Source organism: Mytilus californianus, unplaced genomic scaffold, assembly GCF_021869535.1.
Source record: "Mytilus californianus isolate M0D057914Y unplaced genomic scaffold, xbMytCali1.0.p SCAF_2, whole genome shotgun sequence".
Lineage (NCBI taxonomy): Eukaryota > Metazoa > Mollusca > Bivalvia > Mytilida > Mytilidae > Mytilus > Mytilus californianus.
The window spans coordinates 59,053,586-59,069,844 of NW_026262668.1; the positions used below are offsets into that span (position 1 = coordinate 59,053,586).

General features: G+C 31.5%; 1 protein-coding gene across 1 annotated transcript; it reads right to left on the reverse strand.

Annotated features, from left to right (window-relative positions):
* Positions 1-1,593: 1,593 nt before the first annotated feature.
* Positions 1,594-8,517, reverse strand: LOC127728796 (uncharacterized). The gene is made up of 5 exons (XM_052236409.1): positions 8,256-8,517; positions 6,208-6,375; positions 4,189-4,366; positions 3,421-3,644; positions 1,594-3,215 (listed from the first exon to the last, which is right to left on the reverse strand). Exons 1-5 carry the CDS (start codon positions 8,275-8,277, stop codon positions 3,001-3,003), a joined length of 807 nt encoding a protein of 268 aa, XP_052092369.1. The 5' UTR covers positions 8,278-8,517; the 3' UTR covers positions 1,594-3,000.
* Between the last annotated feature and the right edge of the window lie 7,742 nt (positions 8,518-16,259).

The following is a 16,259-nucleotide window of genomic DNA, read 5'->3' on the forward strand; positions in this document are numbered from 1 at the left end:
GAAATAGTGTGTTATAATATAATGGTAAAAAATGAGTCAAACAGCTAAGGCGAATGCTTAAAATAGGAATAAATTATACTATGAGCAATAAAAATTATTAGATTAAATTATTATGTTCCTGTTATGGAATAGAAATGAATAATTTTGAATCTTTTCATTGAAATTCCATATTTTGAAGTTAAATTTGTCACGCATAAATTGAAACAAGTTTGATACAGTATATTCACAAAAAAACCTGTTTTTAGTTTCTTGGTAATTTAGCCTGATTTCAGCTCGAATTTGTATCATAATTACAATCTTTTCCGTTGGAAAGAATTTTTTTTTCTGCTGTAGAAAAGGTAGATCAAATCATCGATGATAGTCAGGGAAATGAAAAAGTAAGCATACTTTGTACATACTATTTAAAAATTAAAAATCAAGTATATGTTTGAAAAACTAGGTCAAACTTAAAGTTGTTTTACCAGCTTTGAAGTCGGTTAAAGAGATATCAAAATCTAACAAAAAAGTAAACCGATAAAGTCAAACAAGTATGACTTTGAAAAGATATGTATAATAGCATATTCTTAATAATAAATAAAAAACAAGTTTGAGCTTAAAAAAAAAAACCCAAATAATTAAGATTTATAAAAAACGTCAAATGTTACAATGAGTAAGTTCTATACGGACACAAAGAAACACGACTTGAAAAATAATGTTAACAATTCTTGACATATTTTAAAAAGGAAATTTTATTTGTCGAGTATCAAATGTTTGAAAATATACGTGACTATCACACAATGCACATCAATCAAAAGTATATATGAAAATAAAATCGGTCTACTTTTGGTTCTCTGAATTCATTCGAACACAAACAAAATATGAGAAAGTGTGATAAGGCCTCCAGATGATTACAAGATATTTGTCTGTCCGATATAAATATTTGTACATAAGGAATATTAGTTAACGTCTTTAAATATTTACTTAAAAATCCTCAAACTTCTTGTGTTTAAGGTACAACAGTAAAAACTGCCAAAAGTGTCTCACTTTAGTTTGATGAGCAACAGCGCAACAGTAGTTTACAGAGGATCAAATCTAATAAATCGATTAAGAAGACAAATCGAGGTAACAAACAACACTGAATGAAACGCATGAACTCCAAAGGAGCATGACTGGGTGCGTTGACAGGGTAAGCGTCTTCTGTTCCTGTTATGCATCACCCGCCATGCAAATTCACACTCGGTCAAACAGATATCTTGCAATAATGTGTCCTATACAAAGAACATTTCGGAAATAAAATGACTAGACTTTTAGTTCTAAATATTTATTATGAAAATAGTTTTGAAATGACTGAAGACGTTTGCTTTTTCGACATCTTCCCCCACACTCCCGATCACATCCCCTTTCTTTAGTTAAAGTAAATAAAGGCAACAGTAGCATACCGGTGTTCAAAAGTCATAAATCGATTGAGAGAAAACAAATCCGGGTTTCAAAATAAAACCGAGGGAAACACATCAACTATAAGATGAAAAAGAAAAATAGACAACAGGAACACTTTTTTATTTGTATATAACAGTTACATGTATATAATTTTCATTCATTTGTATATCATTATATTATACTATTCTAATAATAGTGCAGTGCAGGTGCATGGTGGACACTCTTCTGTAATAATTCGATTTTTCTAATAGATTTGATTTGAGTAGGCATTCATATTTTCCCGCAAAACGTTTTTGAGATATTCTTCCGCGTGCGTTAACAAAAATTTTCGGTATTCTTGATTTTTTATTGATATATACATTTCTCACGACAAAACATTTTCATATCATTTATCTATGTTCTTAAAAATTATTTTCATGAATATTTATTAATGAAATTGATATATAACAAGCGATAAGGAATGTTATTTTGCGTTCGGTTATCAGTCAAAAACGAAAGTCACGTGGGTAGAAATGTCTATGGCAACAATACACCGGAATGCTCTCACGGTTATCTGATGTAAAAATGGTGGGATGAACCTGGTTTAATGGCTAGCCAAACCTCCTGCTTTATGACAATGTTAAAAAATATCACTAAAATGACAATACTAAGTGACAGAAATACAGCACAAACACACGTAAGAACATTCAAAGTAAATCTGTTACGTTTTCAAACATTTTTTTAAAAATTATGTTTAAACAAAAACCTACTCTTCGTTCGACATTTTAACTTGAAATATACGTGCAATTAATCAATTACTACAATATCAGTATTCAATAGAAATTAGATATTAAACCTTTATCTTTTCTCTCGATGCTAAACCTTGAACTGACTATATTAAAGATACGCTGATACCTTTAATTGGTTGCTGTGTTGTCTTATGTGGCATGGGAGCAAATGTAGAAAATTTTCGAACGTGAAGAGACGTGCAATATTTATTGATGCACTGTTGGCTATCCGGAATCAACAAGCAGACCTCTCAAATATTTGATATATTCCATCTATGTATATGACTACATGTATCTGGAGCAGACAGGCAGCGATCCATACAAGCATAAGTATTTGTTTTTAACATTGTTTTTATTCGAACGTCACTGATGAGTCTTTTGTAGACGAAACGCGCGTCTGGCGCAAATATAAAATTTCAATCCTGGTATCTATGATGAGTTTATTTGCTTAGATACCAAAACTATTTAAAGTATTTTCTTGTTTTTCTAATGATGTGTAACTGTTTTCGGGCTAAATGTAAGAATATGTCATTCATTATTTCACGAGTGCTTAAAGGAACATCATAATCAAGTTGAGCTGAAGAAAAGGGGTTGTGACGAGGTCGATTACTTTTTGTATATATCACAATCACTCTTCAATGTATCAATCATATATGTTGTAAGACAGTAGTATATTTTATTCAAAAATTAACTTAGAAAACATCAGTGATTGTTTTTATATGCTTATAATGTCAAGAGTTCACAGACTATACAAATAGTATCTACTGTTACACATTGTAACACAGGTTGTTACATTTAAAAAAATAATCTTCAAATACTAAATCATTTGACAAATGAACTTTTTCGTTAAGGAGCAGTCTTCGTCTTCAAACTGATTACCTGATGAAGAAAATTTAAGGGACAAGCAGTTTTGTGCAGTATTCCCATTCGGCTCTCCAGTACGGAACAGTGACATATTGATAGCTTGCCCATCTTCCCATAGCCAGGTGCCTTCGTTCGTTTGATCCGAACCACCAACCCAATAATCATCAACTGCAAATAAAAAATTCATAAAATCATATTCATAGTTCTTGTCCGAAAACACTTCAATGGATTATTAAATGTTTAAGATTTTCAAATAAAGTGTTAATTTTGAATTTTGGTAAAATTGCAAGGTGTTCAAAATAAAAAAAAATGTTTTTGGAATTATGCCAAGAAAATTTACAGATCAGACAAATACAATAGAACTGTATTATACCTATGTCTCTTTCACACAACATCTTAAGATTTTTCACGTATTCATTGCGTTCCCACCAAAGAAGGTTATCTGTTGGTATAATTGCTAAAGCATCTCTATCGTTCCAGCTTCCGTATACACTATAATTGTACATGTAGTCGTAAAAGGCGAGGTTGCTATCGTCATAATTTTTCCAGACTCCGTCCATGTTAAAGTCATTTACACCTATCCATACGTCGTTTGTACTGTAAAAAATATTTTATAAATAATGTTAATATTTTCGTTTGAACCCTTTTTATGTTTTTAAACAAACATTTTCTTGTGAAAAGAAAAAAGAATTTAAATCAGACTAAGAATGTAGTTAAATTTTGTTCAGTATAACCAAACGGAAAATATTAAACAAATCTTGGAAATAATAAATCCACATCTGGAGCTGATGAAAAGGAAATTGTTACAGTTTGTCGTGTTGACATTAAACTCAAATCACTTCCGGGGTGTTTCAAAATACAAAGTTATTACAGTTTAGATAACAGATTCATTAATATACATTTTATACGATCCCGACAATATTGCTTACATATTTGTGATTTGCACTCTTGTGGATAGTTGTCCCATCGGCAATCATACCACATCTCCTTATTTTTTTTTATATCAAAGTTTATGTTTTTGTGTTATAAAACAAATGATATATTAGTGTTCGAATCGCTGGTTTTGTCGAAACCATAAGGTTTTTAATAAGTGAGCAATGTGGGGAAACTGGAGGAAAACATAGTTTTTATCCGCACTTACCTTCCATTAATGCCCAAAGCATTGACAACATAAATGTAAGTGTTTACATCTGGGAACGATGCAGGTTGTCCTCCACCATTAAGACAAGTTGTTTTACCAGGTACCCATAAATCAGAGGTTGACGTCAACCAGTAACATTTGTTATAGATAGGTATAAAGACACCGTTGCATAAGTAATCTAGAAACCAGAGAGGATTAGTACTGTTACTTTGAATATTTAAATTTACTTATTGTGATAATAACAATGGCTTCCTTGACAGAATAGAGACAGTTATGCTGAACGTAAACATTTCAAAAGTGAAAAAAGATACAAAAGAAGCAATACAAATCATAAGTCCAATAAAAGAGACAACATCATGGCAAAGAAAAAAACCTCGAAAAGTTAAACAAGCATAACAAAACACTTCACAGAAAAATAAACACTTATCAACACGAATCCCGCCAAGAAATGAGGATGAACTCGAGTTCTCCCGAAAGGATAAGCAGTTCAAGACCAACTAGTGGCACCCGTCATGTTATTCATTGAAAGTAAAAACACGATTATAATTCACATTCGGTAATGTCATAATCGAGGATAACAGGACGGGATAGTAGTTACGACAGGTTAAGATATATATCATTTAAAAGGTAGTGGCTTCAGATTATTAGACCCATTTCTTAAAGTGCAAGACAATACAAACACAACTAGCTGTATCGATAAGACAATACGATGAGTGTGGCATGTAGAGCTTATAGCATATCAAAACTACATGTATTCCTAGAACCTGATATTGTTCCTGATGTTCAACGGACTTTGTATCTGCTGTGGCCTTTAGCATGTAATTGACTAGTGCACTGATACCGTTAAATGAATTAGCTAATCATTGCACCTATCTTGCAGGTCAAATAGCACAGGGCGATCATATAACGACGTTGAACGACAATTATACAAAATTCATACATCAAAACGATCAAACGAAATGTTGAACTGTTGTCACGGCTTGCAGATCGAATAACACATTGGAATCATGTAGCGACGTAAGTAAATATTTATTGGGTTATTAAATATGTGTGCAATTAATACAGTCTTGAATGTGATGACAGGTTATTATTTATTATGTTGATAAAAGGAAGAAGGATTTTGATTTCTATGGGATTTTTTGATTGTTTGACAAGTTATATTATGCACTCAGCTGCAATACAGACAAACATGAGAAAATAATCTTGTTTTTGTTACAGAATTTCCTGATGACCCGACCTGTCAAAAGGCTTCCTCTGTTTGGTACGTCCTGGTTTGATAGTGTTTAAGGTCGATTTAACACAAAACTTGTTGTTCAGTAAACGTACAGACCTTTAACCAGCATTTATGTCACTATAACCGATATTTCACCCAACGGTGACTTCACTTACCATGCATGCCTACAGTTCGTTAATTCCATGTACTAGTATATGGCAACATTCATGTACCTAAGATCTTCTTTTTATAACCTGACTGTAATAAATTAATACCCATCGTGTTTAATTACAAATAAAGGCGCTTTTATTCTGAACTATGAGGGGAACAAAGAGGAGGACGATAACAAGGGGATATTTAAAACCCACAAGTCAAAGATAAACTGACAACCACATGGGAAAAAATGAAAGAAAACGGAAAGCCAAACAAGGCAATGAAAAAAAACTCAACATAGAAAACTAAAGACAGCTTGTTTTCAGTCATACGTGTGTATATAACTCTTTTTTCACTTAATTGTTAAGCCTGCATTTCTGTAGAATTCGTTATGTGTACATTTGTACCCCCTCCACAACAAAAATATGAAAAATATTAAATTTATTTTTCTAATACTGCTATGAGAGCTGGTTGAAGTCGAAATTTATCGTAAATAGAAAAAGAAATATGTATGTTGTACTTTTTTTTTATTAGGACCAATTACAGATATTAAACAACGGGACTCAAATGTAAAGGTAAAATGAAACGAGCATAGTTTGGTATTTCTATCTGCTACATGTATTTGCAGTGTAACTATCATATACAAATCATACCTGGTATTTTTTCTAAAACATCAATCTTGTCTGCTTTGTCAAGAACAATAAGACTTGTAGCTTCATCGTTACAGATCTGTTTAGCACCTGTCCATGAATTGGTTGTGTTAACAACTTTGTAACATATTGATGTCTTGTTACTAAACGTGTAATCATTGTCACAATAAACTGCAAAGACAGAAAATGTGATTATAGCGTTATCGTACTAAAATTTGAATCCAGTTTCACGCGTTTACATCGGCACGTAACGGATGACACTATTTTCAACTTGTTAATGCGGCGTCACACAGTGCCGATTTTGGCTCCCGTTTGAGATCAGACAGCGATAAGACATGAAAAGTGAAAAAGTCGGATTACTATCCTCAATGATCTGGAATGTCCTATCATTGTTTGAACGCAGTCGTTTACGTTCGGAACAGATTCCTACTTATCGGGAATGGTCCGGAGAGGTCGGCCAAGCACCCCGACAGTTAGGTGCGTCCCGTAACATTCGGGGAGACTCAGTCGATTTTGCCTAGTCGGATTACTATCGTGACTATGTCGTGACAGGTTCTTCTGTATCGGATCAAAATCGTAACAATGCTCGGTGTTTTCTGGACGGTGTCCTGTGGAAATTTGTCATTGCTGTTTTTTTGCCGATTTAGTCCAGATTGCAACCAGATCTATCTGAATGCGAACAGTCTTTGCCGAAACCGTTCCGGAACAGTCCCGTTATTAACACGAAATTCGGCAATAATACCCACGTCACAGACTTGACAGTTACAAAACATAATACGTCCAGACAAAGCCGTTCGCAATGCGGTACAGCAGACTGTAATAGGATTGCGTTCCGACAGTACCTGATCATCCTGAATATGGCGACAGCTTTCTAACGGATATCTTCCGTCAGCGTCGGTTCACTGTCTGGTCACTCTGAACTCTGTCGGATCACATTCGGTATAATCGGGATGCTGTCGGGACAGATTCTGTCGATTTTTACCATGTGAGAGATCAAAATCAGATTAATATCGGATTTAAAACCGTATAATCGGGACAAATTCGGCTGGAAACGGCTGAACTTGGACGCTTCCTGAACAATATCTGATTGTTGTCGTGATTAAATAAATATTTTTACAAATTGTAATTAAAGTTTCAATTTCCAGCCACGATTCCCAGGATCTTGATCAGACTTTTGACAAATCTAAATCGGATATGGCCCTGTCATGGACGGCAGTAAAAATCGTGAATGTGTGACCCCAGCTTAAGTCTGTTTACAAACTTTTAATGATCATTTCTCAAAATACCGTACAGTACTGTAGAAACTTTGCCAAATTTTTAAGGCTTTTATTATTAAGAATAGTAAAAGAGTGCATATGTGCGAATTATAGACTTCAAAGATAAGCCGCTATTAAAAGTAAAAACTTGCCTAAAAAGCTGTAAAGTTAATTAAAAAAAACATAACAAATTTATAAATATAGAATTATTAACTTAAATGCAACATCACAAATGCATGCGCCGGAAAGAAATCGTAAAAAAAGATGGCTTTTCGTATTTAAAGTAGAAAAAAGAAGATTAGGTTAATCGACTAGCAAGATACGTCGAGTTGAGAGATGTCGTTTTTCTCAAGATAAATTTATAGTATTTTGGGATAGGGAACAAATGTACTATATTTCAAGGCCTATTCTTAAAAATCAATATCCACAAGTACATGGATTTACTTAAGGATGACCTCTTCATTCGTATATTTGAGGGAAGAATTAGCTTTCTTCTGACTGTCTTAGTCTTGGCTTGTGTCGACTTGTTCGCATGAAATGTTCACGATTTTATTTTCCTCAGTGTTTAAAGTAAACCATACAGAATTGCACTGTTTAAGATTTTTTTTTAAACGTATGGAGTAGAATTTGAAGTTGTTCTCTAAGAAGGAAAATGACAAAGGTATTCTCCATTTAAAAGAAATACGCGAAAAATTATTCTTTGTTAATTGTCTATCCATATAGTAGTTTTGATTTACTGCACCAAAGTAAGGGAAGGAATTAAATATAAAATCGTTTGAAAGTCAGTTTTCATACCTTCTTTTCTGTAAAATTCCATTCCATTCAACGTTGTCAAGTCAGGCGTATTTGGAACAACTTCACCATAGCCACTGCACGCAATGTCACCGTAAAAGAACGATTTACACTGAATGTCATTTTGACAGTGTATTGCACAGAAATAGATGGACTGGACGTTATAATTCCACAGTGTCCCAGTCGTAACGTACTTGTTTCTGTATTGTACTAATTGTTGAAAATTCTGACTCTTTAATGCTACAGTGCCTAGAATGTAAAAATAAAAACTCATTAACGATACCAGGCTCATAATCAAATTTGATACATCAGATGCACTTTACGTCTAGATTAAACTCTTAAGTGGTGCTTAAATCAAAACAATTGGGAGTCAAAATCAAAAACGAAGGTTAAGAGCATAACATTTGAAAATGCCAAAGGTTAGGCCAAATACGGCAATCCATGCCTCAGGATAGAAAAAACATTAGTATATCGAAAAAAAATTTATTAAAAACAGTTTATTTAAATATTTAATATGAACATATCATTGATATATATTTTGAATTAATTATATTATACCTTATTTGTAGTTATATTTTTCTTTCTATTTTTCTGCTTCATTATTATGTTTAATTTTCAATTATAAAAATCTTTTTTTTTTCTTGTTTACTTATCAACTTGTTATTGTTGTCTATGTACATGTTGTTATGAATGGTTGTACTGCTCCATTTAGGGCACTGTGATTGGTTTGATTAAATATGTTTATGTCTATGTAAACACAAAAGTGCTGAATAATGATACCATAAAGGACGAAACGTCTACCAGCGACCCAGTGGTTGTAAAAACTAATCAAAGATAAGTAAGCTTATAATTTTATATGCCAGACTCACGTTTCGTCTGTAATAGAAAGATATATGTTTTATTTATATATGCTTGAAATAAGATTATATACTGTACATATTCATCAAAGTGTTATGTTTCCTCAGACACTAATCTCGAGCGTTTCAAATGAATGTCGCACTTAAATTTGTATCAATCCCTTGTATGACTGGCAATTGGACATTACCGCTGCTATTGGACTGCCAAACCTTGATGAAGTATATACAATCAGCAGAGTAACAAGTGGTAACAACTTATTGTTCATTAATCTATGAATAATGTACAGATAGATAATTTGTACACAACATATACACTATAATTGTACCAAAATTATAATAAAAAAATTACTACAAGTAATTTTGATTAGTAGCAACTGAAAGTTCTGTGCAAGTCTTTTCCTTTTTTGATGCTCTGAAATGATTTTTGTATTTTGCTTTTTATATTATTATCACAAACATGAAAAGCTAGCATCGTCCAAATAGCACTTCTTTTGCATTCATCATAATTATTATTTATATATATATATTGTCTGGTAATCGGTGTAAGTCATCACAGGAGTTTGAAATCCTAGCAATAAAAGTGTATAAATATGCTAAACTCGACTATCACAGTAGAGCTCTTCGAGAGAAGCTCTACTGTGATAGTCGAGTTTGGCATATTTATACACCTTTATTGCTAGGAATTCAAACTCCTGTGAAGTCATCAAGTATAAAATTGCCTTACAACGACTCACTGAATTGATGATGAAAATACGCTTGAAAAAATTAAGTTTTTCAGAAGTAGTCTGATTCAATAAACGGAAAGAGATTTATCTAGTCCGACAATTAAAAACGATCACAGCATGCTACTAATATAGAAATGGAAGAGAAAGGATATGGTGTATAAATGTATGACACAAAATCACTCTCCGTACGTTTAAACAAAAAAAAAATACAACAAAAAAACCGGAAAAGTTTTATCGCTGTTATTTCCGTTCTTCATTTCAAACTCATAGTGAGGCCTTCAACAAGGAGCAAATACTCTCACCTGACTGCTAGTTCAAGTTGGCCCCTAGCATAGGTTTGGCTGGAATTCTTTATTACTTGTGGATTACCCTTCAACTTTGCATTGAATAAACAGCAACAGTTACTTTCCACCAAACACATGAAAAACCCTTTGGAAATCAATTTGCAAACAAGGACCAAATAACTGTGTTATCAAAATCAACAGTGAATAAGGAAATAAACAGACAACTGAAAAAAAGATGTTTTTTTATATTTCATTTGTCTGCAAATGAATAAACTTAGATGTGAGATGTAAAAACGTCAATAAACAACAATCAAATGACAGCAAACGTCCATTGATAGGCTTCATAAAGTCTTCAAGCTACAATAATTAGTGTAGTAGAATATGAAATACAAAGTTCTGCCTTCAACACAAAAAATCTCTGAAGGGTATAACTAAAAACTTAACTTAGGACATTCCGGATTTGGATAGGAATAAATTTGCTGGATGCGTTGTTTTAGATATTTTAGGCCGAGGGAATATGATATATTTAATAATTGAAATCAGCTGTCAACTAGCTTTCAGTAACTCAGAAACTCTAAGATCGGTACTTTTGTGTCTATTGTTGTTATTTAAGGTGTTTTTGCGCTTCATGCCAATCTGACGAGGCAAGCCCTTTCCACTGAATTTTACAGTTTGCTCTTATGTTTTACTGTTACACCACTGTATCAGATTAGGGGAGGGTTGAGTGCTCACAAGCATGTTTAATTCCGCCATTATTTACACTACAAACTGCTCAGAGTCTGAAAAGACCAGTTTTTGTGTTCGACCAGTAAAGTCTAGCACATATTTTACTCGACTAGACTCGACTTTGGTCTCGACTTTACTTAATAAGTCTGATTCAGTACTTGATGATCTTGGTGTAGTCTTAAATGGTCTCGACCAAGGCTCGACCAGTCTCGACCTGTCTCGACCGGTCTTACCCTGATTCGACCTGTCTCGACCAGTCTTGACTCAGTCTCGACCAGTCTCGACCTGTCTCAACTAATCTTGACCTTCAAATTTAGTCTTGACTGGTCTGAATCAGCCCATCTAACTAAATTAAATATTGATCTTACAAAATTCCAGGTTATTTGGTAGTAGGTTCATTGCTGTGAAATTAAAGAATTAAATTGATAGGTAAAAAAAAGCAAGAGTTTTCAGTTTTGATTAAATTCAGATAGACATCTTTAATTATTTCTATATCTTTTTCAAATCAACTTGGATTTTCATAAAACTTTACAGCTATCTCAATTATACATTGATCTTACTGAATCCAAGGTCATCATGTAGTTTGGTGTATTGCTGCAAAATTTAAGGATTAAATTAATAGGTAAAAAAAAGCTAAAATTTTTAGTCGGACTGCTTTCAGATAGTTAACTTTAAATTTGTTTATTACTTTTTCAAATTAACTTGAATTTTCATAACACTATACAGCTATCTCAGTTGTATATTGATCTTAATAACTCCCAGGTTGTTATGTTGTTTGGCATATTGCTGTCAAATTTAAGGATTTAATTAATCAAGGTAAAAAGAGCTAGAATTTTCAGATTGGACTAAATTCAGATAGTTATCTTTAAATTTTTGTATAACTATTTCAAAGCAACTTGGGCTTTCATCAAAACCTACAGCTATCTCCATTATATAATTAATTATCTTAAAAAATACCAGGTTATTTGTTAATTTGGTTTCTTACTGTCAAATTTAAATATTTAAATTATAGGTAAATGTCTGAATTTAGTCAAAACTGAAAATTTCAGCCTTTTGTACGTATTACCTAAGTCCTTAAAAAAATTGAAAGCAATACACTTAAATACAAAACAACCTGGCATTCTGTAAGATAAATATATAATAAAGATAGCTGAAAAGTTTGATGAAAATCCATACTGATTTGAAAAAGTTATAAAAAAATTTAAAGGTGACTATAAGAATTCAATGCTAACTAAAAATTTTAACGGTTAAAATAAATTACTCTTTAACTGACATGGCAACAGCCACAATAAGATAAAGATATATATATATATATAAAAACAGATTTTTACATCCTTACATGATTCTCAGATTTATCAAATAGAGATTGTTAAATCAAATTATCTTATATGGTTTGGCATGTGTTTTTTTTCTTAAACCTAATTTTCCTACATTCTTACATGGGTTTCATGGTTACATACAATAGTTATATAATTATCTTTTTAATGAGGTAACAACAGCTAACAAAATCACTGAAATTGTTTAATAAAATTGAGAATGGAAATGGGGAATATGTCAAAGAGACAGAAACCTGACCAAAGAGCAGACAACACATGAAGGCCACCAATGGGTCTTCAACGCAGCAGAAGATCCCGCACCTGTAACCTTATATTAGAAATAAATCTATTATTATAATTTGGGATATAGTATATATAATATATATCAAAAGTGGATAAAAAATTAAAGAAATTAATAAAATTTTTCTTCTGATTAGTGGTGAAGTATAAAGTAATACCTCCTGCTTGGGGCAAACTCATTAAAAAGATCACAACCTGGTCAGAGAGTATTACATTCTAGATAACATTCATTCAAAATTGCAACATCCTGTTTAACTTAAATCGCAAGGCCTTTTGAATTCACTAGATAAGTAATACACGAGTTTAAGAAAAATAGGGCTTTCTTTTTACCTGTAAAACACGCATATACTGATGTAATTAAACCTTATTAAAGTGCTTCTTGTATGCCATGTCTTTAATTTTGACAAAATTATTGTAAAAGTTTATCAAGGATTCCTATGAAAGTTCTATTATCATGATTATATTAAACTCTTGTTTTAACAAAACAAAGGTGGCATTTTCAAAATTTTATAACTTTTTCAAATCAGCTTTGATTTTCATCAAACTTTTCAGCTATCTTTATTATATACTAGTATTTATCTTACAAAATGCTAGGATGTTTTGCATGTTGGTGTATTGCTGTCAAATTTAAGGACTTAGGTAAAGGGTAAAAAAGGCTGAAATATTTTGATTTGACAGCAATAAACCAAATTAACAAATAACCTGGTATTTTGTAAGATAAATATATAATGGAGATAGCTGTAGATTTTGATGAAAATCCGAGTTGCTTTGAAATTGTTATAAAAAAATTTAGAGATGACTATCTGAATTTAGTACAAACTGAAAATTCTAGCTTTTTTTTTACCTTGATTAAATAAATCCTTAAATATGACAGCAATATGCCAAACAACAGCAATACACCAAACAACATAACAACCTGGAATTCGGTAAGATCAATATACAACTAAGATAGCTGTATAATTTTATGAAAATCCAAGTTAATTTGAAAAAGTAATAAACAAATTTTAAGTTGACTATCTGAATTCAGTCTGAACTGAAAATTCTAGCTTTTTTTTTACCTATCAATTAAATCCGTATATTTTACAGCAATAAACCAAAGTACCAAACAACCTGGCATTCTATAAGATCAATATATATTTGAGATAGCTGTATAGGTTGATGAAAATCCAAGCTGATTTGAAACAGTTATCAAAAAATTTAAAGATGACTATCTGAATTTAGTTCGAAACTGCAAATTCTAGCTTTATTGACCTAGATTAATTAAATCCTTAAATTGGACAGCAATACACCAAACAACATAATGACCTGGGATTCAGTAAGATCAATATACAAGTTGATTTGAAAAAGTTATAGAAATAATTAAAGTTGACTATCTGAATTTAACCAAAATGAAAAATCTCTTTTTTTTTAACATATTAATTTAATCCTTAAATATAAGAGCAATACACCAAACAACATAACGACCTGGGATTCAGTAAGATCAATGTATAATTGAGATAGCTGTATAGTTTTATGAAAATCCAAGTTGATTTGAAAAAGTTATAGAAATAGTTAAAGATGACTATCTGAATTTAATCAAAACTGAAAATTCTTGCTTTTTTTTTACCTATTAAGATACAAATTGAATTTTGGGATTCATTTGAAAATGAAAATTCAATTAATTCGGTTAAAAGATTTTCTAATAAACTCACCATCAAGACACTAAAGCAGAATAAAACAAAATTTAATAAACAATTACATTTCATAATTTTGTCAGCCATAAAAACCATTTCAATATATATGTAATGAATAAAAATTTACATACCTCTTTCAGAAATACAACAAATATAAATAAAAACCAATTTTTCGGAAAAATGCATTTTAGATAATAAATATCACATCGTTTTCTCCATATTACAGTCAAGTATTGATCATTGTATCCGATATTCAATTAAATCAAACTTAATTTTCCGATAAACGAAAACTTAAAAGTTCCTGAGCATTATATAATCCATAGAGACTACCAAAGATATGAATCTTCCTAACACTAGTTTCCAAGATAGGAGATTTCCTGTATAACGATCTGCTGACGTTCTAACAATGAAGCATATCTCCTGATTCTTTATACCCAGTCTATATCTCTTGAATATGAAAAAGGTATCAATCCACAGCTAATGAGTTATATATGTGTTACGTCAGTATACATGCTGAAATGACTTATAATTAAAAGCTTATTTGTCAAAAGTTAGCTCGCAGAATTTTAATCTGTTTTTCATTAACTGTCATTCAATTTGTCTTAATGGTCAAACACTATTCAATAGAACAATATTGTTTCGGTCTTATTATCAGTGTCCTTATCCGTGACAGTCGTTTTATTTGAATGACAAATAAGTTCTCAATATCTGAAGGATGTGAGTGTAAAAAAGTGTAACAAAAAATTTACGGAACTCTAAGGTAAATTCTAAAGGGGGAAGTCCATAAAAACTGACAAAATCTAACGTTAGACTTTATTAACCAACGGAACGAATGGAAAACAACTGTCATATTCCTGACTAGGCACGTACATTTTCCAAAGAAAATGGTGGGTTAAACCTGGTTTTATAGTATGAGTTGAGAAATGTATACTCCATAACTGTACATGTAAATAGCTGAAAAAATTATAAGAGTATTTATTTAGTTCAAAGATTTATATTGGAGCGACAATAGTTTTCTATTTGTCATTAAAATCCTATTTTATTTCTTTTGTAAAATGACTGCAACATTCTTTTCTGAAAGACAACCAATCAAATATTTTTTGTTATGCAACGTTCTTTTTATGTCATTGTTTTGAAAATATTTTTGCAAAAATTGCCTTTTTTGTGTTTTTTTAACCTTTAACCTTGCAGAACTGCATCAGCTGAAGTTATGATTCAGATCATAATGATATGTTATTCTGCATGCAAATGATGGAAACTGATTTGATGTCTGAATCACCAGAAGACCTACGCTTCACTGTCAATTGTACGGAAGCGTATTAGCGCAACACAATTTTTTTTTTATAATTTTCTTCCTATCTTTGCGATAAAACGCAAACCTTTGCGAAATAACGCAAACCTTTGCGTTATAACGCAAACATCTTGATTTCATTTTATTCATTAAGTTTTGTATATATGTCCGACTGTCATTAAATTTCTGTTGTGATTTCGTTAGGAAAAGAACCATAAATACAAGGCAAAGTCATTATAATGAATATGCATAGGAAAATCAGAAAAGTATATAATTTAACAAGAAAATATATATGTTATAGGCATATTTTATTTGAAAGGCCAACATTTTAAAAATTTTGATTAAGTAGATAAGAGCAAAAATAATGTCATACAATTGTAAAACTGTCAAGTCAAATAGACAAAACGATCCTTCTGCTGAAAAATAAATTATTAAGAAAGAATTTTTTTTTTAAGTTTTGATGTAAGAAATCGTTTTTTAAAATCTCAGAATATGATAAAGATTCTTTGATAAAGTAAAAAGTCATGAAATTTTCAATCTAGTGTGGTAACTTGGTAGCAATTTAAATGGAGAGAACATAATTTTATTAATAAAACATCTTCATTTTATTCATTTATTGCAAAAAGGTAGTTAACCAACCTTACACAATCCTCAAACGAGAGCTAACTTTGGAAGAATATTTATATTCGGCTATAGCTATATTAGCAGGGTTGTTTCTTCGGTATAACTTTAATTTACTCAATTTTCATTGTAATATATGTACATGTATTATCATGTATATCATTTTGGGGGCACTTTATAGCTTGATGTTCAGTGTGAGCCAATGCTCCGTGTT

Coding starts and splice junctions, on each gene's coding strand:
- LOC127728796 (XM_052236409.1), bottom strand. CDS start 8,277: ATGGAATTTTACAGAAAAGAAG. Junction 4,367..6,207: donor TGTTTTAGAAAAAATACCAG/GTATGATTTGTA, acceptor TCTGGTTTCTAG/ATTACTTATGCAACGGTGTC. Junction 3,645..4,188: donor GCTTTGGGCATTAATGGAAG/GTAAGTGCGGAT, acceptor TATTTTTTACAG/TACAAACGACGTATGGATAG.